At 42.1% G+C, this 19,979-nt stretch overlaps 1 protein-coding gene across 2 annotated transcripts; it reads right to left on the minus strand.

The window, feature by feature from the left end:
- Positions 1-2,920: 2,920 nt before the first annotated feature.
- fgd5b (FYVE, RhoGEF and PH domain containing 5b) lies at positions 2,921-18,505 on the minus strand. Of its 2 annotated transcripts, none has more exons than XM_028406776.1 (21): positions 18,377-18,505; positions 15,097-17,515; positions 12,151-12,304; positions 11,740-11,798; positions 11,611-11,641; positions 11,280-11,431; positions 10,986-11,142; positions 9,557-9,647; positions 9,386-9,436; positions 8,867-8,925; positions 8,011-8,082; positions 7,729-7,797; positions 6,681-6,764; positions 6,339-6,418; positions 6,150-6,246; positions 5,647-5,784; positions 5,442-5,544; positions 5,032-5,168; positions 4,626-4,724; positions 4,319-4,473; positions 2,921-3,824 (listed from the first exon to the last, which is right to left on the minus strand). In XM_028406776.1, the coding sequence occupies exons 1-21, from the start codon at positions 18,384-18,386 to the stop codon at positions 3,788-3,790; spliced, it is 4,254 nt and encodes a 1,417-aa protein (XP_028262577.1). In that variant the 5' UTR covers positions 18,387-18,505; the 3' UTR covers positions 2,921-3,787. The 2 variants fall into 2 exon arrangements, with proteins under 2 accessions (XP_028262577.1, XP_028262576.1); XM_028406775.1 differs by having other exon boundaries at positions 4,599-4,724.
- Positions 18,506-19,979: the final 1,474 nt, after the last annotated feature.

The following is a 19,979-nucleotide window of genomic DNA, read 5'->3' on the forward strand; positions in this document are numbered from 1 at the left end:
GAATGTAAAATAAAACCTGACAGAAAGAGGCACACAGGGCACAGGTGTGTCAGTGATCCCCTCTCTGCTCAGAGGACTTACGTAACAGGCACGTTCTGACTCACACAGGAAGTCAGGGCAGACTAGGTGTGTGTGTTTGTGTCCACTGACTCACAGACACACCTTCAAAGCTGGAGGAACCCTGTCCTTCTCTCACACACAAACACATATCCACACTGTCATGATCAGCACAGGCTGGAGAACAGGCGGATGTATGCAGAGAAGAAAATCTGATGATTGATATAGAATGTAGAGTAAATTTTGATTTTTGTTTTTATTTTAATTAATTTAAAACACTCAAATATGTTTGACAGTTGCAAGCTTTCTCTTGTCTGCACCTACACGTGTTATTTTGGAAGAAAAACATAACACTATGATGAAAAGTGACATTTTAATCATGAAAACTGACATGAAACCAGCTGCAGGATGAAGATCATCATACATTCTGGCTTGGTTATGTGTAGACAGGTACAGACATGTCACATTGCAGTGTGCACCATTTGCTCCCTTGTGGTAATTTTGTGCAGTCAAGATGATGTGCTAGCCTTGCAAACTATACTTTTTTGTGCGCAAATGTACACTTTCATCTCTGCTATGTTGGAGAAAAGGAGTTAGAAGGAAGTAGACAAACTTCTAACTTTAAGGTTTTTTTAAGCCTGCAGTTAAATAGATAAAACACTTAAATGGAATAGGCTTGTTCATAGTTTTGGCTTTTTTTGCACAAAACTGCAGAGATCTAATCTGTCAATAACAAAGCTGTTGTTATTATGTTATTGTGTTTCTACAAAAACAATGCGTAAAGACAACAGTTCATTTTATGCACCTCGTGTGCTGCGCGGTTTCTTGGACTGGAGCAGTGACTTCCTAAGCCGGTTGCCTGGTAACTGCTCCCAGCCAAGAAATATCTGTTACATAAAGCCTTATAAAACTACAACTGGACGTTTTCACACTTCAGCTTTTGTACATATTAATTGAAACTTTTGTTAGTAAACTTGGAAGGCATCATTAGTTAGCTTCGAATGACCCAGACTACCAGGTTTTCGGCGTGTTTTCTTTTGTAAGGCTAAGCTAATAGGCTGCTATTTAGGTTCATATACCATTAAGGGTGGTATCAATATTTTAAAAAAATAAATATAAATGTTTAAACTACTTTCATTTTGTTAGAAACTGCCTGGGATCTCTCTGCTCAACCACTTGAGACAGATTTTATGTCACGCCGCTGTGTGTTTCTGTTCTCTGTCTGCAGATGGTTGCTGGTAACAGAATGGTCACAAGAGAATGGAAAGCTGAACGCAGACTCCATGTTTAGGTAACAGGGATAATAAATGTTCTGTTGAAGCTGCAGAGTGTGCTGAAGGCTGCGTGTTTTTCTCTTGTTTGTCCTGTTGAGGGAGAGTGGGCTATTTAAAGCTGTAAGGGAGGTGGAATAGGTGTAACATTGACTTGGGAGTGTAGGCTGCAAAGAGTTTGCAAAGTGGGACAGAGGAGTACGTCCCTCTGTTTTTCCAGTACATCTTTTTTCTTTCCCTCTCTCCACCTCTGAAGGATGCTGAGACACAAAAGAAAAGGTGCAAACCCAGAAATGTCAAGCCAATGTCACATGGACAGAGCCATTTCTTAGGCTCTGTATGAACACCCAGATATTACATAATAAACTCTTTCCCTCAGGATGTGTTGCCCACGCAGCACTATGAAAGATGATGCTGCCACAGCTGACAACATCAACACAAACAGCGCTCTGCTGTCTCAGACTCACACCGAAGGACGGACTGTGTCCGCATGTCACTTAAAAAAAGTTCACAACATCACAGGCAAACAGCCATGAGGAAGTTCATCTCAGGCAAAGCTGAATGCATCTGACCTTATTGAGTAGGCTGTGTATGATTGATTATTTGCTCCTCTCTGCATTGCTCCTACCTGCAGCGATGTGGAAGTTAGATTGGATAATGACAGCATTACTGCCCCACTGTAAAGAAAAGCCTATCACCACAGCATAAAGTGAACAGCAGGCTTCTGTCATTTGTTTTTTTTTTAATTAGCACATCAAAAATACAACTGAACCTGCAGTTTACACTGATTCAATGGCACATTAATTTCCTGTTTACAGGCAAATCATAAGCAAAGCATGATAAAAATAAAAACACAAAAAGGTATTTTGCATATAGAAGCTGTCCAACCACACTTACATTTGCAAACTAGGTCTCTAACCTGGTTTACTGTTGACAACTAACAAGAAGCAGAAGTGCTTCCATTTTAGGGGTTCAGTAATATGGAACACATGCACGCAGTGTGGGATGATTAATATGCCATTTGTAATTAATTAATTAAACATTTTGTATTTAACATCAGCAAAACCAGAGTATGGAGCAACAGAGAAGGGAGGAAACAGAACTGGGGCTAGAGAGGGAGAGCAGAGTGATGAATGATCTGTCCTCTATATAGGACAAGGTGTCTGCAACTTTTCAGGAGCCCCAGAAAGCAAACTTTCTGCCTGAATATTATTCTGGGTCAGGAAGCCTCAGGGGGAGATGAGAAGCAGAGCAGGCCTGGCCTTCCTTTGGCCACACAGCACACTGGACTGTGTACCGCTGAGTCCCTGGGGTCTTCCCTCGCAGCTCAAAGCGTGATCTGAAAAGCTTTCAAACAGAGCAGGCTACACATGGACTATGTGTCAGCAGAGAGTCAAAAGACTACAAGCGCAAAGAGCTTGGATGGCAGCATAGTGAGTTTCCATTTTTGCATGTATGTCCTGAGCTCCAGCAGCAAGGACACAGTGACAGGCAGTCAATGACAGCCTGCTGCACTTCAACATAGTCCACCTGCCATGTCAAAGACACAAGGAAAACAAAGAGAAAACACAGACGTGCTGTTTTCATTTATACCATTTATATTTCTTTTTTTTCTACTTTGTTTAAAATTACAGTTTTGTAAATAAACTTAATAAATCATTTAGTACAGTACAAAGTCAGAAACACTACAGTCAGTGATTCATGTTCCAGTCCAAGTCAGCACAATCAGATCTTTATACAAATATGAATTTACAGTTCATTATACTTATTATAGGAATTTAGAATAATAAAGACATACACATCTATACGTTGCCTCTATGATGAAGGTACACACATATTCATGTTTCAGGTTTGCTTTGACTTAGTCACAGTGTATCACAACAGAAATAATGTAGATGTATAAAATTACTCATTCTCATATGCAGCCTGTGCTCTAATGTATCAGATGTTTTCAATTCAGTGCAAGAACACATGTTGCAATGTAAGCATAACAAAGATGTGATTCTGTTTTTCCAGCCTCTGTGTAAACAACAGTAACATCTGTGTGTGAGATCTTTTTTTAACTTTAAATTATTTATTATATAGCTTAAAATTACATATTTTTTCTGCTTTCCATGATTTGGAAGAATGAAGCTGATCAGCTCCTTCGAGGTAAAATACAGGTCACATCAGTGTAAAGTTCCACACTGGCAGGTATCTGGGTCGACGCCTCTCGTGGCTCTCAGCATCGCACCTGCTGTAGCAGCAAGACGGGGACGCTGGAGGTTGACAAAGTAGGTGATCGTGTCCCCTCTCAGAGAACACAATGTCTTATTCTCTTCTGTCCAGCTTGGCAACTTACAGCTTGCAGGTGTAATAAAATAATGATTTTTTCCCATGCTTCTTGTTTGGTCTCACAGTCAGTCATTTCTTTGGGGACAGCAGACTTCTATTTTGGAAACTCACCAGAGAGGCTGATTCTATAAAACTGTGGCTTCCTCTATAGCGTTTACCCACCTGTACAAGAAGAAGAGTTCAGATTATGAAAAACTGCATAAAGTGCAACTCTGCTTCACCAAACACGCCCCACTTCAGCACCTACCAGAACAGATGGCTGCATTAGCTGGTTTAATAGTTTTTAAAAATGATTGTATTTTGTTGTTATCACACTATTCTAGACCTTTTAATCTACTGTACTCATAGCCAAGAAGGTGCATTATCATGTATGGTGATGAGGACAGTCACCCACATTCCTCTGGCGACCTCTTGTGGCCGTCTGAGTAAATGCATGTTGGTGTGTCAGGTGAGAATGGTCCCTCATTTAATCCAGAGAAGTTTCATGGATTTGTGATGAATGGACAATCTTTTTATTTTGTTTCGCCGTCATTCAGTTATTTACACTGACAGTTTCCAATAGAAAACTAGACTCCACTGCTCTAATGAATATTCCTTGTGCAGTGTTTCACACTGTAATCAGATGTTTAACCATCAGCTCTCTGTGTGTTTCTCACCTCTGAGCTGTGAAGTTATCCTCAGCTCTGAAGGTGTAATACAGAGTGTTTTTGTGGTAGAGCTGGAAGACGGTGGACTCCTCATCTCCTTCCGGCTTGTCAGGGAGCTTCACTGTGAAACCCAGCAGAGGTAAACTCTCTGATGCCACCTTCTCCTGCACAATGGAAGTTCTTCAGTTAACAGAATTACTTTTAGCCAATGGGTTTAACAGTAAAGTGAGGCCTGTTTACATGTGAATGTTAGCTGCTTAGGTTAAAGGGGAGTGCACATTCCCCTCACCTCTTGGCCTCGGTAGGTGTAAAGCACCTTGTCTTTTAGAAGGAACCAAAGCCTCTTCCAGTTCCTTTTGCTCTTCTTGCTGCGCTGCAGTGTGCCACTGATAGAGCCTTCCTCTGACACCGTCACCTACACAGCAATGGCAAAAATATGGCATGTCAGTCATCCATCTATCGATCCATTTACTTAACACACTTTGTCCTGTACAGGGACAAGGGGGGACGGTTGAGTCTATCCCAGCTATCAATTAGGTGAGAGTGCCTGTGTGTCCCAGGGCTACCATAGAGAGACCCACCAGTCACACTCACACCTATTAAGAGTCCCAGTTAATCTGACATGCACGTACTGTATATGGGAGAAAGCTGGAGTATTTATTAATGTTCACAATGCAGCCACTACAGAAACAAAGAAACAGAAAGACATTTGGTGACTTCACCTGGTTGAATGTGACTGTGCCCTTCCGATGTCTCCATATATTGGGAGGATGGATGTTTTGGAACACTGAAGAGAGGGGACGACTGGAGCGATTCACCCGAGGACTATTTTTTCCTGACAGTGGAGATGTATCTCCTCCTGCAACGACACACATCTTCCTTTTACCAAAGAAGGACAGGTACAAAACTGTATGGATGAAATTTGGATCCTATTGACCAATTCAAGCCAATTACAACTCCTTTAACTTTAGACCATGACCCTTATTATACTCTTTCAAATGTGCTACTTCCTGTTTTCTGTCAAATAATCAATTTCTTGAAATGCATCTGATTTCAGCTGACCTCCTGTATGCTTACGTTGATGTCCGTTACTGATGCAGCTAATGTATATGTACGTGAGCAGTGTCCTCACCTCTCTTTTTTAGCTCGTTGTAACAATGATCACACACTTTGGCCATGCGGTCCTTCATGTATTTCAGTGGATATCTGTTTCTTGAGCAGCTTCGACAGACAATCTGTGTCAAACAATGTAAAAAAAAACCTCAGTTCATTTGTATTTAGCACACTAAATGTTTGTCAACATTCATACAGAGGTATCTTGGTTGTGGGTGACTTACTCTTCCACAGCCGTGGCAGTGATGTCTGCGAAGAGTGAGGCTGAAATCTGAGGTGCAGTTCATGCACATCATCACTTGTGAGACTGGAACAAGTGTGGGCGCTTTCTCTCCTAGAGACAGCCGAAGACGATCTCTGGCCTTAAACACACACATGACATTCAGAGGACATTACATTCACTCTGGCTGGAACAATACAGTAACTCCTATTATCCAGTAGCCAAACCTTGAAGGACATACTGGAGGATGTGCAGAGGTGTAGACGTGTTTATTTGTGCTTGAGATCTTTTTACTGACACCACTCCTTTGATTTATCACTCATTCACATGGATCCCCAACATGACACACACTCATATACTGTGCACACTTAGAAGGAGGATGTCCATAAGACATGACATCAGTCTCAATCTGGCTGGCACAGATAAATATGACTGAAGACAAATACAGAGTTAATGACCTAACATGAGTCAAAATGAAGGGCCTGTGATGAAGCAGGGTTTGCTCACCTCTCCTGAGCAGCTGCTGAATGCTGCTGAGCCTCTCATATGTTCAGCTGCAGCACGAGTCAGAGTATAAAACCAGTCCTCTCTTTCAATGAAGGAACTGCAATAAAACATACACACAGACTCACTACTGTTTTTCATCACTGTCACTATGAGATATGAGTTAACAGGGCACTGTACAGTGTGACCCACCTGGCGGTCAGAGTGATAGAGATGTCAGCTCCCTCTATTTTCAGTGCATTTTGGACATTTTCTATGATAGGTTTGCTGACCTGGGTAATCAATCAGTTAAAGTCATAAGTCAGAGATTAGACAGGAAAAGCAAAGGACAAAACATTTCTGTCTGACAGCAGCAAACATCCATCCACACACAGACACAAGCAACAACAAACAGTGATTTTAGCAAAGTTTGTCCAAAATCTTAAAGCATCTATTCTTGACGCTTGGATGTCTGGTGTTCAGGAATAATGGCAAGAAAACATTCATATGTGAAGAACTGCTGCTCTGCAACATAAGGTGATCAAAGACACTGACCTTCAGTCCACTGAGTGGCAGAGTGTTCTTAAGTCTGTATTTCCCATCTTGCTGAGGGAAGGTGTAGAGCAGCACGTCATTCATCTGACAACACACACACATAACACAGTGAATATGAAGAACAGACAGAAAGACATGGATTAAAATATGTACATGCATTGATTCTCCACTAGGTGGCACTGTGGGCTAATACAACCCTCTGAAACCTGAGGAAGTTTTTTCACTGTTTACCCCTCTTATTGTCAAAAAGAGGAGCATAGCATAATCAATAATGTAAATAATATAAAATGTATATATATATAATGTATGTATAAGAATAATGTATAGCATCCTCACCACGACCATATGAAGAGACACACATTATTATTTCAAGCACTGTATCAATATTTATCGATATGTATTGTGTCTGCAGGGAGCCTATCAATTCAAATCCCTTCCTTGAGTTTTTATGACCATACGTACAGTAAGTAGGCCCCATATAAATTATCAAGCTGCGTCATTAAACTCTGGATTGTTTCTCCAGTGCATCACTTTACTGCGAGATCCTGCATGTTTCATTACTTTCCCTCCAACATTAATTATAGCTAATAACATCCTATTATCATCTGAGATGGCAGAATAAAAGTTAGATAGCACTAATTGTCAAAATTCCTCCAGATAACTGATGTGCACACTGATGTGCTTTTTGTAATGTGAAGCCCAGAACACAAATGTAAAAATCACAGGAGGGAATCATAAATCACCCTTATATTTAGATGTAGGAGTTCTACATGGATCATTCAGTTCATAAGGAGCTGATGTTGACCTTCCCTGTGCTGTCAGTAAAGAACGGGCTCAGGAAGCCAGCATTCAGAAACATCCTGCCAGGAAACCCTGCTCTTAATAGCTCAGTCTGGACATAGAAATAGACCAGACAGAGAACCCCTGACTTTACATTTTACACTGAATTATCACAAAAAATGGAATCACTGTGACATGAAGAGGAACATAATAAAACTATAATAATGAGACAATTGTGAACCAACTTCAAACAGGAGGGAGCATTTACCAAAAACAGATGACGGGGCTGTCGACTCTTCCTGCTAACCTTCATCAGGGTGCCCTCCTTCACAAAAACCTGATGATAAAATACACATTACATTAAAACTGAGAACGTCACATCAGATCCTGACACACAGAGCACATCTGCAGTGATTAATGTTGTTTTAAACCATGATGACCGGGGATTCCCAGCCAAATGATTGTGTAAAGGGCAACTCGGGGTGGTGCAGAGCAGACAGGGTGGGCTGGCACACAGCAGGCAGAAACAATGCTCTTATCAGAGTCATACCCTGCCAGGCTGAAGCAGGTCCAGCTGCCCACGAACACTGTACTGGATGTTGACCAGACGCAACAAGTTCTCCTGAAACACAAAGAGAACAAAAGGGAGAATAGATGAGGCATTCACCATCGTTCTCCTGACAACATTGAACTAATTTTGCCTGACTCACTTCATTGATATCACCTGAATCAGGCAGACACACTGTGTACTGTGTAGTGACTCTAACCACCCATCAGATGTTAGTGACTCTTTCATAAAGAGATATCCAGATGGCACACATCATGAACGTTTCCTCTGTTTTTGTCATTCTCCTGTGTGCTACCTGCTTGACTGATGGATGTAGTGATTTTATGGAGGCATATGGAAGATGTAGGTGGAAATAAACATCTAACATAACATCTTTATGAGCTTCATATTTTTCAAATTAAAGCTATTCTTCAGCCTACTGTACTGTCTCGGTGGTGTTTTGAGCTAAGCGTTAAAATGAGCATGTTAACAATATATTACAAATGACAACTACAGAGTAGCAAGCTTGTTTCCATGGTAACCACTTAGTTCATTGTTTCACCAATTTAATGGTGCTACAGCTAGAGTCGAATATTTCAAAAGCAACAACCTTTTGACCAACTACTAGAAAAGTTGCAGATCTAATCCGTTTATCTTTGAGTTCATGTGCACATTTGAACCAGATCTGAAGAAATTCCATAAAGGCATTCCTGAGATATTACATCACAAGAGAAGACAGATGAACAAACATCTCAGGCAATGTGTTGATGAGGTTTAGATTTGGACCAACATTGTCATCCCAAATATATAAAGTTTTTTTGGTTTAGTGCTTGAACAAAAACCAGCCTGTAACACTTACCCCGTGTTTTAAGCTGTCATTTACTTGATCTGCAATGTCAGAAACGATTGCCACAGCAGCTGGATAAGACAAACACAGACAGAGAAATCAGACTCAGACAGTCTTTAGTCAAAACAAAAAGCCCTAACTGATGAGATGCGCCTTCATTCCTCGACTCTAAGTGCAGAGACAAGTACAGTTAATTCAGCAGTCTGGAGGTGCCTACATGCCTAGACTGGGGTGGCTCCTTTATCTGAGATACAGGCAGAGATAGTGTCGCTGCAGCTTGCCTCCTCATGAATTACACATCACCGTCTACACATAGAAGAGAGCTGGAACGACTGTCCAGTGGGTTACCACCACAAACAAAAACATCTAAATTGGCTCTCTCTTGGCCACCTCTTCATGCCAAATGAGTACTAATAAATTCCCAGCAAACACATGCAGAGGGCAAGAAAGGCTCTCCTAGGAGTGAGAGAGCATGTGGACGGAGCAGCCTGTGAGCACACTCTGTTTGTTCCTGTAGCATGTTTATTGTACCTTGGGTGTCTTCATACTCCTTGGAATCAGGGGAGAGGTTGTTCAGGTAATCTGCAGAGGAGTGAAAGAGATAGATGTCACCAGGGAGTAAAGCAAGCAACCATGCTGAGAGAAATATATTATTCATTCAGGAAGGATACTCTGTCGTAATTTAATTATATCTTGACTCACCAATGAGGAGCATGCGATACTGAGCCACACGGACAATGACCTGCAGGAGCTGATATTTAAAGGAAACCCTTTCCCTGGCTGGGCTCTTCGCCTGAAAACAAACACAAACGTAACATTTTCTCTGAATCACTGCTGCCCTTCAAATGCACATTTAATGTAGAAACTCACTTCAGCCTGATGCAATGTCAGAGCAATTACAACTGTCAGGGGTCTCCCTGAAATTGTTGTGGGAACATGAATCATTTTTTTCAGACAATGCTGGGATTTGCTTTACTTAAAGAAGTCTGCATAATGCTGTATGCTTTAGATGTTTTAATGAGTCTTGGTTTAAATTTATGGTTAAGAAGATACAACTGAAATTGATGAGATGCTGTGTACTGAGGACCCTCTGTGGGGGGAAACATCACAAGTCAACAACATACAGTAAGTCCACAAATTCTGTAGAACCTCCATGATGCCCAATGTGTAAGAAATGTACCTCAAACTTACCTTAAGTACAGTCTGAGTTGAAACAAAGCAGCTAACAGGCTAATAGGCTATTGAATATATTACTATAGCAGTCAAACTGAAAACTTGTAAACACATTGTACCAACAAGTAAAATTACAATTAAGATGTAACATGTCAAAATGTTTTCACTGCAGCAGCTCAGAGAGCAGGTAGCATGCAATTTGGTAAACAAGATAGAAGAGGAACTTGGCAAGCCCGATGTCCGATTTCTGACGTTTTCTTTGCTGTGGTGTGAGTGATGCACAGTGATAGATTTCTTTTACTGCACTGGCATTAACATACAAAGTGCTAAGGAGAAGCTGAGGACTTTTAAATACGGGTGCTCCTAAATCAGGTAGAGAAAACTGCCCAGCTCTGCAAAGACTTCCTGCCAACACCCCTCCTCAGTGGTCTATAAAACGGAGGAAAAATGCTGAAAAGTCCTCCATCCATAAATGAAAAACATGTACACAGAGACACTGGATATTGAACTACACCATAGCTATAATAATGACAATAGCTTGCAATGCTCTGAGCCCCCGGAAAGATGAACTTAAAATTGATCCCTGCCAAATGTTGAATTTAGCGGTTTGCTGTTTTATATGTTCTGATGTTCAACTCAGCTGTGAAAAAACTTACACGTATACCCGTTACATAAATACACAATCTACCTCTATACAAAATGATACACACTGACCACACTGACACACCTGTATGAAAAGGGAAGAGGATGGTTTTGAAGGAGGAGGAGGAAGAATTACGCTTAGAATGGGTCCCCTTCATGATTGCATAGAAATTTAAGGGACAATGAGGAAGGACTTGGAAATGTGTTCATACTTATGTCCTTCAGTGAGCATTTGCTTTTCAGGAAGACCCATTCTTACAGAAGAATTATTACCACAGCAGCTGTGTTTTGCATGTTTTGAGTAAGTAAAGCTGACCTCAAACTGTTGAACGATGGCTGCAAAGGCAGGTGAAGTCCGGCAGCTGTCCTCCAGTAAACTCATGCTCCGATCGTAGTGGCCAATGTAAGTCGTAAAGACCAAGAACTCTGACTTTCTGGACAAGAAGATGTCTGCAATCTTCTGGCTTTCCTCCCTGGGCAGAAAAACAGGGAAGAGAGTAGGAAGAAGAAGCACTAGTCCTCCCATTCTGGGCAGTATAAAAAATATTGACAAAATCTGTTTAGATACAGCATGACGTGCATCAGTGTTTGTTAGCAGATGATGTCTCACCAGTATCTTATTCGATTCTCCAGTTCAGTGAGGATTGTGCGGTGCAGAGTGTAAACATCAGGCAGCTCATTGAGAATCTCACGAAGCCTTATGTCGTCTAACACAGGTTCCCCCTTGTCCCCGACTGCCGACCCCACTGCTTCCCGAAAGTCCTGAGACAAAGTGCAGTGAGAGGGATTTCATCCTATACTCATGTTTAAGTCTTACAAAGTGTACAGATTCCCTAAAGTCTGTAGTTCTCCCCCCACTCCAACTATGGTACAATGTAAAAGCATATAATTTTCACCTATAGACACATATATGCAGATTAGATTACTGATACTTCACTCACTTCCTGCAGCAGCTTCAGGGCTTTTACATGCCTGTGAAAAAAATAAATTAAAAACACAATTCATCAGTATAGAGAGTAGAACATGATTACTTTTGGCAGATGCGCTTAAAGAAGAGGTCCATAACTTACAGCCTCTCTGTATCCACCAGCTCTTTCACAATGTAAAAGGCTCTGGATCGACCATCCGGCTGTAAACAATCACATAATTTATTTTTAATAGACTCAGCATTAGGAGAAACTGAAGCGTTTTGGCAAGGGTTCAGTGCAGTGTGCAGTGCTGCAGCTACTCATCATCTCTGGGCAGCAATCAACTTTTAAATAATGATGACAGCCCTGTACTGTAGTAGCCCATTAACCTTCATTAACCCACATTAAAATCCTGGCTTGTGAGGGCAATTCTGCAATTACCCCAAGTAAAAAACTGTGTATTCTCTTTTAGTCTCAATAAATGCGGAAAACTATTTGTCTGTATATTTACTTCTGTACTAACACATTTTTTCAATCCATATTAAAACAAATGCTGCATTTGTAAGAACCAACCTGTCTATCACAATTGTTGACAGTCCCTCCCTCTTCCTCCTCGGAGGTACGTCCTTGATCTTCTTCACCCGCCGTCTCTCCCCCAGCATTACCCACTAATGCAGTCTGTGGACCAGCAGCCCGTGGACACACATTGTACGCTTCCGTGTAGGCACTGAAGGGGAAGAAGAGGATCAGCCCAGCCCATGTCACAATGTGTAACCCTGTCACCATCCATATCAACCACATGCAGCATTACCTTAAGAAACATTGCCACTGTACATTAGAGTGCTAAAAAGCTTTTCTTCTCAATTTCATTTTAAAAGATAGATTCTCAGTCATCCAGGTCCTTTTCATTCAGAAACTTAAAGTGAGGCATTTGGATTTATCAAGGTTTCTACAACCAGTAACATTCAATAGTTCATTGCCAAAACCGCATACACTCAATTTGTTGCTTTTACCACTCAGTTTAAGTAAACAAAATACATGTTAATGAGCTGAACTTCAGCAGTGCCAGTTTGAAGCTTGTTTGTTCTTCTCTTGGGAGACTTTGGTAGTATTTTAATCCCAAACTGGAAAACTGATGTATCAGGTTAATTTTTCTCACAGTCTGACAGAATGTTTTCACATTATTAGCTGTGCTCTCTCTTCAACCCTTTGCTCACGTATGTGAATAAATTAGATAAATGTCATTTAACCAGTGTTGATGGCCTTCTATGTTGAAATATCACTATATTAAACATGTTCAGTAAGAACAGATAAAACACTGCATGTCTGCAGAAACTAATGAGCAGATCCCAAACGGCCTGCAGTGACAACCAGGGACGCATGTCTGTATTTTATGCTACAAGATTTTCTTCTGCAGGGAGTCCAAATGAGCATGCTAATGGCTGCAGCTCAGTGGGGAATGTAAATAAAATCACATCCTTAAGTTACAGTAGCATTTCAGTAGTCCTCCATGTGATCAATTGCCTCACCAATGTTCCTGCCATGTTCCACTCCAAGTGGATTTAACCCCACTGAGATGCAAATTAGCTGCATATGAACAACATATGGGAGCACTCTGCATCACACACATTAGAGCTGCATGGTCCATTGCTGCTTATGGGATAAAGCTTTAAATGGGAAACTAAGGCTGCTTTAATCAGAAGACTACAGTAAACGCAGTTATTAGGCTTTTTATATCACACGCACAAAAACTTCCTCTGCCACCTTTCACTCTCCTGCCATGCTAGCTCAAGGCGATCTATAGTGATACATTACAGAGGGAGATAAAAAATATGATTTCTGTTTTTTTCCTGAGGATAAGTTTCCAGTGAAAGCACAGATAAGGCAAAGGTGGCAATAATTTTCAAACTATCAGCTAATATGGCCCCTTTAGGCTACTCCACACTACACTACACTTCTAAAATGAACAGCCTCTAATACTGACTCTGCTGTATGGGCAGATATTGCAGTAGAAGTGCAAACACAGAGAAAATCATAAAGTTTGTGTTTAGCAAATGTCAGGACATTTGATTATTTTTTTCTGCTTTATTGTTTTTATATTAGGGCATTTACACTGATGCTTGTTAGTTACAAAGTGATACTTGTTGAAGTCTCCTTGGGATGATTAACCTATGTGACCGGTTAATACAAGTGATTGTGGCCTTTGACAAACAAATAATACTTAAATGTAAGTGGATATTTGTACCAAAATTTGATGATCTTCCCCCTAAAGTCTGAGACCTGTCTGACACCAGATCAGGGCAGCCATTAGGTCACAGTGACCTTGAAATATAACTAAAATCTTACCCTTGAGTCCAAGTGAACATTTGTGCCAAAATTTACCTAATTGTGTCAAACCTACATACATATGGATGAACCAATGACTCGAATAGATAAACACAAACACAGGTGGCACAGAGACTTAAAAAATGAGAAATCTGTAAATCTATATATATATATAAACTAGTCTCCTTATTGTACAGTTTTTCTTGCTTATACAGTACAGCTAAAATGGTGAACAAGAGAAGAAGGAGACTCTGCAGGGAACATCTGCTGACTGCAGAGCACACATAGATTGTATCTCATCCTTGTTGTTCCTGACTGACTAGACAAGAGCAATGACTCCAAAATGCTCTGACTATTAATCATGTGGAAGCAGCCTGTATGATATGGGCACAGCCAGCAGGAATGCAGGGGGGATGGGTTAATGTCAGAACAGCATAGCTGATTGTACCAACAAATAGCACCACAGCAGGGATACCAGAGGCTCTACCTGCAACACCCTCTGTATGTCTGCACCTAAACATGATTTATGAATGAAACCAGCCTCAGATCTGAAGAGACCACCCCTACACCAGCGTTTCCTACTTTCACACCATACAACATGTCCCAACAACACACAGACACTTCACAGCTGGGGTTTATTAAATCTCACCGCGAGGCAAGAGGGACATGTCCTCTGTCCTACTGATCCATGTCCGCTGCCATCATAGCAGCAGGGGACTCTACATAATGCATAGTTATAAATCCTCCTCCCCAGGTACATAGTTAAATTTATCCAGTAGCCATGAAGTAATAAAAGAAGTCTGTGCTCGGTGTAAAAGGCAGCAAAAGTCACTGATGTTATGTCCAGGAACATCAATCTACATAAATACACACACAGGCAAATATCAGCCAGTGTGGCTTGATCCTGACTGCATAGAAGACCACATGATAGAGCCAGCAACACCCTGATTCTGTCCTCAGATACTACTACTACAGAACTTGAGTATATTCATGTTTTGTCTAAAAACCACTGTTTGTTATATTACTTTAAATGGTCTCTACACCCCAAAAGTAAAAGAAACAGGTTCTAAAGTTAGGATAGCGCCCTGAGTAAATGTTACCTTCAAATCTTGCTAGCTTTCCAGAATTACCGATGCTGTCTTTAACTCAGAGCATCACAGTGGCACTGGCATGGCAGCAGACATCTTTGCTTACCTTTCTGTTTCCTGTTCAAGTGACTGAGTTTTTTGCTCAAACCCAGGAAGGCTGCTCATGTCCACATAACCATCTGTCTCATTGGCAGCAGAAAGCACTCGAGTTGGACGGTCAAAAAACTCTGTGAATGGCGGCTGCCAAACAGGCCTCCGCTGTGGGACCTGAAGGTTCTCGTAGTCCGAGCTGATGGCGGGAACATTCTCGTAGTCAGAGGTATCTGTGTTGGGGAAGGAGATGGAGCGAGGCTTGGTGAGAGGAAGAGGTACAAAAGGCACACGAGACCGGTCCTCAAAGGATTCCACCCGAACAACGCTGCGATTGAGGAAGGCCACAGAGTTCCCTTTCCTTTTGCTGTCCTTGTAGAACAAGAAAGTGGAGGCTGGCTCAGGTGAAGCTGGAGGTTTGCTAGCTGAGCGTGACCCGAGCTGCGGAGAACCACTTACACTGTGTCTATCTAACTCCAGCAGCCTGCTGGGTGTGCGATGGCTGGACTCTGCTGAGGACTTAAAAGAGGAAGAGTTGACATCTGCCACAGGCTTGTTGTCTGTTTTCCTTCTGAACTTAAGCATCAAGAAGCGCTTGATGGAGGACTTCTTTTTCCTGTTTTTTTCTGAGTCTCCTTCGATGAGAAGTGAAGGGGAGCTCTTTGTTATGGGTCTCTTGGTGATGTAGGCCAGCTCAAATGGTGGAGGGATGTCCACCACAGATGTCGGGGTGGACAGGGCGCTGGATGAAAGTGGTGATCGCCTGGAGAAGCTGTCACATGAACAAAGGCCACCTCTGTGTCTCGGGGATCCTTCCTTGTAGATACACAGAGGCGTGTCCTGTCCCTCCATGGAGAGGGAGCGAGGGTACAGGGACAAATAGTGAGGTTTGGAGTAGCTCTTGTGCCGTGATGAGTTTAACATGGGGCTGCTGCTCAATGTAGGTTGTCCAAATCCACTTATGTAGGGCTTCTGAAGAAACTGCACATCCACATTCTGAGCAATGCGGTGTGACAGGGAATGGGAGCGAATCCCAGTGGACCTCCTGTCGAAGGGAAAGACATTTTCAGCCTCCAGACTGCGCCTTGGCTCCTCATAGACATGCTCATCACTGATGTCCTGCTCTGTGTCAGAGCTGTCATCCAGAAACGGCACAATGTGACCCTCCTGATCGTCCTCGTCCCTGAAGACATCAGAGTCATTTGGGGACAGCAGCTGACTCTCGGAGAAAGAAGATGTCAGCGAGGTGTCTGTGACGGACACCTGCCTGAACCTCAGCTGGCAGTCTAGATGATTAAACATGTCCTTCACTGCATAAGCACTTTCCTCTTCAGTTTTGATGTACATTGTTTTCTGACATGTCTTGTTTTTATCACCCGCAGCAGCATCCACATAATCCCCAGAAGCCACGACATCTACGTCTTTATTTTCTGCTCGTTTCTCACAGCTCCTGGCTGATACTCCACTGCTGGGTGTCCTCTCTGGTGCTCCATGAGCATTGTTGATAATGTCCTCTGAGGAGATGTAAAAAGGTTCCTGAGCTGGGTCCACCTCTGAGGCAGCATGTCTCCTCGTTTTACAGATCTCTTCAGGAAAGGTGTCATAACAACAAATGCTCTGTGACTTCTCTGCCATCTTATGACCGCAATTCCATATCAGGATGTTACAAGTTAAACTACAGTCAGAGGCTTCTTCTTTCTCTTCCCCGTCTGTTAGACAAAGATGTTGCTCGTCAGTGTCCCTTGTGTTTTCCTTGATGAGACCGGGATCATCTGTGAGAGATTCTGTTAAATCATCTGCTGTACTCCAGTTCCTCTGCTTTTCCTTCGAGTCTCCTGCCTCCTCATCGATGCTATTAACAGAAAAGTCTCCCACTGAGAGCCCATCTGTGTCAGCCAGCGCCTCGCCTGCATCGCAGCCTTCAGCATCCATGTCCTCTGTCATGTCCGTGTCAATTATCTCCTTCTCAGAGTCAGTTGTGAGTCTGGTTTCCCTGGCCCAAAGTTCTCCCAGAGAGTCGGCTTCCTCTGCCGAGGCACTGTCTGTTAATCTCCAGTCCTCATCCATCTTCTGAATCATATCTTTATCTTCCTCTTCCTTTTCCTCCTCTGTCACCTCTCTGTCCTCCAGCCCCTGAGACACAGTCTGTAAATTTGCCTGCGGTGGTTTGAGGATGTAGACACGAGGCAGCGTCTCCATTAAGACTTTGTTTAGACCATTCTCGGCCTCGTGCTCTTCCTCAACCTCACTGTCAGAAGTCAGCCAGCTGCCATTACTGCACTCTCCTTGGTTTCCATTCAGCTCCAGTTTGACTTTAGGTTTTGGGGCTATAAATGGTTTAGGGCCCCTAGCTGCAGACATGAGAGGGGAGGACAGCTTCAGGCTGGCGTGACAAACAAATCTTGGCTTTGGAGCAACAGAAGGCTTGGTGCAGTCTGAAAGAACAACAGGAAAAGGAAACTGTAAGATTATGGGCTTTAAAATAGCTTACAGGTCAGCGGTATTGTGTCCCTGTGACCTACAACCGCACAAATAATAACACTTTTATGGTGTGTGTATGAGTCATATTTAGAGTTCTGCCATGTCAGATCAGTTTGACTGCTGTCTTCTCATAATGTACACTTTATCAAAGGCTGCAGGACAAACCAGTTAAACATGACTCAAAGCTTCTCTGACCTTATTATTAAAATTAACTTACATTTGTAATGTAGGCTACTTTTACACCCTTCCAGAAAGAATACAACCAAACTATGGGATTTCCCTGACTCACTTCCTGTGATTCAAGTGAGAGAAACCCCTGTCAGGCTGCCTTTACTTTAAGGATAAAACCCAACACATAGCTATAAGAACAATGGTGGAAAATACTGTTTGCAGCCCAGTCTGCTCAACAAGTTTTACCAGAGCAAAACATGAGGCTGAAGGACGAGGCTGAGGGAGTCAATGGAAGAAGCTCGGAACTCAGAACACACACACACACACACGGTTGTAAAAGAGCTTCATTTTGGATGCATTACGTTAAACTCTTGTATTATTGTGACTGGTCTGTAAATGTAGGATGAAAACTACACAATATATGAAGGTTCATCATTTTCTTCTAACGTCAAGACACACTGAGGAGACTTTGGTTTCACATCCTGTTGCTGTGCCGCTGGATTGTCCACAGGTCTGACAGAAGTCAGATGAAAAACTTTATATCTGTTTTTCAGTTCAATAGCCTAATGGAGAATTTAAATTTGTTTTTAAACTGACTAAAACCGAACCGAAAAGACGTCTGCTTTAAATTAAAATGATCTCACCTGTGTTCATTTTTGAGCAGGACCCTCCAACATCTCCACGTATACAGCTACGATATCCTCCAGATCACTTTGTTAAAAATAAAAAACACGTAAAAACAGAGTAAAAACAAACTCAGCTGAAGCGTCCAAAACGACCTGAACAACCCGGACTCTCCTCCTCCTGTGAGAGGGAAACGCTGCTCAGCTGTGCGTCCTGCAGCGCGCAGCGCGGGACGCGACTGGAAACCAAACGGAGAGGCTCCACAGACCAGACCAGGATCGCTCCACGGCAGCAGGTCCCGTCAAGCGTTGTCAGTGTTAGCATCCGCCTACAAAACGAAATACAAGGCAGATTAACTCTTTAAACTGCACACCAAGGCTGCTGGTGTGGGTTGTGATAACATTTAAGAACCGTTTGTTAAATAACCTAAAATCAGATCAGTTATTGAACAGCTGTCAAAAAAAGGACAGACGCACTGTTGGATACACAAAACAGCGTCTGCTAAATGTTTTAACCAGTCACATGGCACATTCATCTGAGTAATAATGGTTAATGCAGTATTTAGAAAGGTTTTAGTAACCAGTTGTGTGGTACCAACTAATAACTTGAGACTTGTCAAACAATAATCAGGGGTTAATTGCTGACCAGCTTTTATCATCCTTATTTTTGTTAGTTAATAGAAAGCAGGAAAACAAACGTTTCTAATGGCTAATAAATTGTTATTTAGTGATTTATAAAGTCAGGAAGTGACACATTCTGGTGGGTCTGGATGATGTTTTCAGTTAAGTTAAATGTTTTTGTGATTTTAAATCAGCTGTTCTACATTAATAAACCAGGTGTTTATGAACGCCCATCTGTCTCTGTGATTGCTGTTCAACAGGCTGTTTTTTTTTCTTTTTTTTCAAAACAGGAAACTGCTCTCCCTGTTTCCTGCACAACCCAACTTCACATCCTCAACAGCTTATGGACATCATTTAACCCCTGTGTGCATTGACTCACAGCGCTGAAGTAAGGGAAGCTATTTTTATTGTTGAATTGTGGTCAGCTGGTGCAGATACATTACTCTAATAAAGCAACAAACACGTTCCCACACAGACAGACAGTCTGTATAGAGCCTTTTCAGGCAATCAGCAGAAGCGACCGCTCTCTTTGTGTGCCTGTACCACACATGATAAACAGCCTTACAATGTGTATTCCTCTGCACCAAACGGTTCACATGACTGCAGGCGTATCAGCTGTAGGAGGCTACCTTAATAACACAACAAAACCTTAGAATAACACAATAAACACAAAACTGAAATCATCACTAATGTGCTGCCATCACTGACACCATGTTGTCCCTGAGAGAGAGAGAGAGAGAGTGTTTGGCTCATTGAAAAACATTACGTGGCTGCACCATTGACCCTGTTTTTGTTGGTGTAATAATTATGTTTTCTCATTGAGTCAATAAAGAGGAGGACGGTGGGCTCTGTGGTCTGTAGTGCTGACAACAATGACAGATCGGCATGGTGGTGGGGCCCTCTGTGCCTTCCTAGCCTTCCTCTAATGAGTATTTAATGTTAGATGTACTCACAGTTTTACTATGATATTATAGTAAAGCTGATCTTTGACATTTTAGATTTC

The sequence above is a fragment of the Parambassis ranga genome, chromosome 5, assembly GCF_900634625.1.
Source record: "Parambassis ranga chromosome 5, fParRan2.1, whole genome shotgun sequence".
Taxonomy (NCBI): domain Eukaryota; kingdom Metazoa; phylum Chordata; class Actinopteri; family Ambassidae; genus Parambassis; species Parambassis ranga.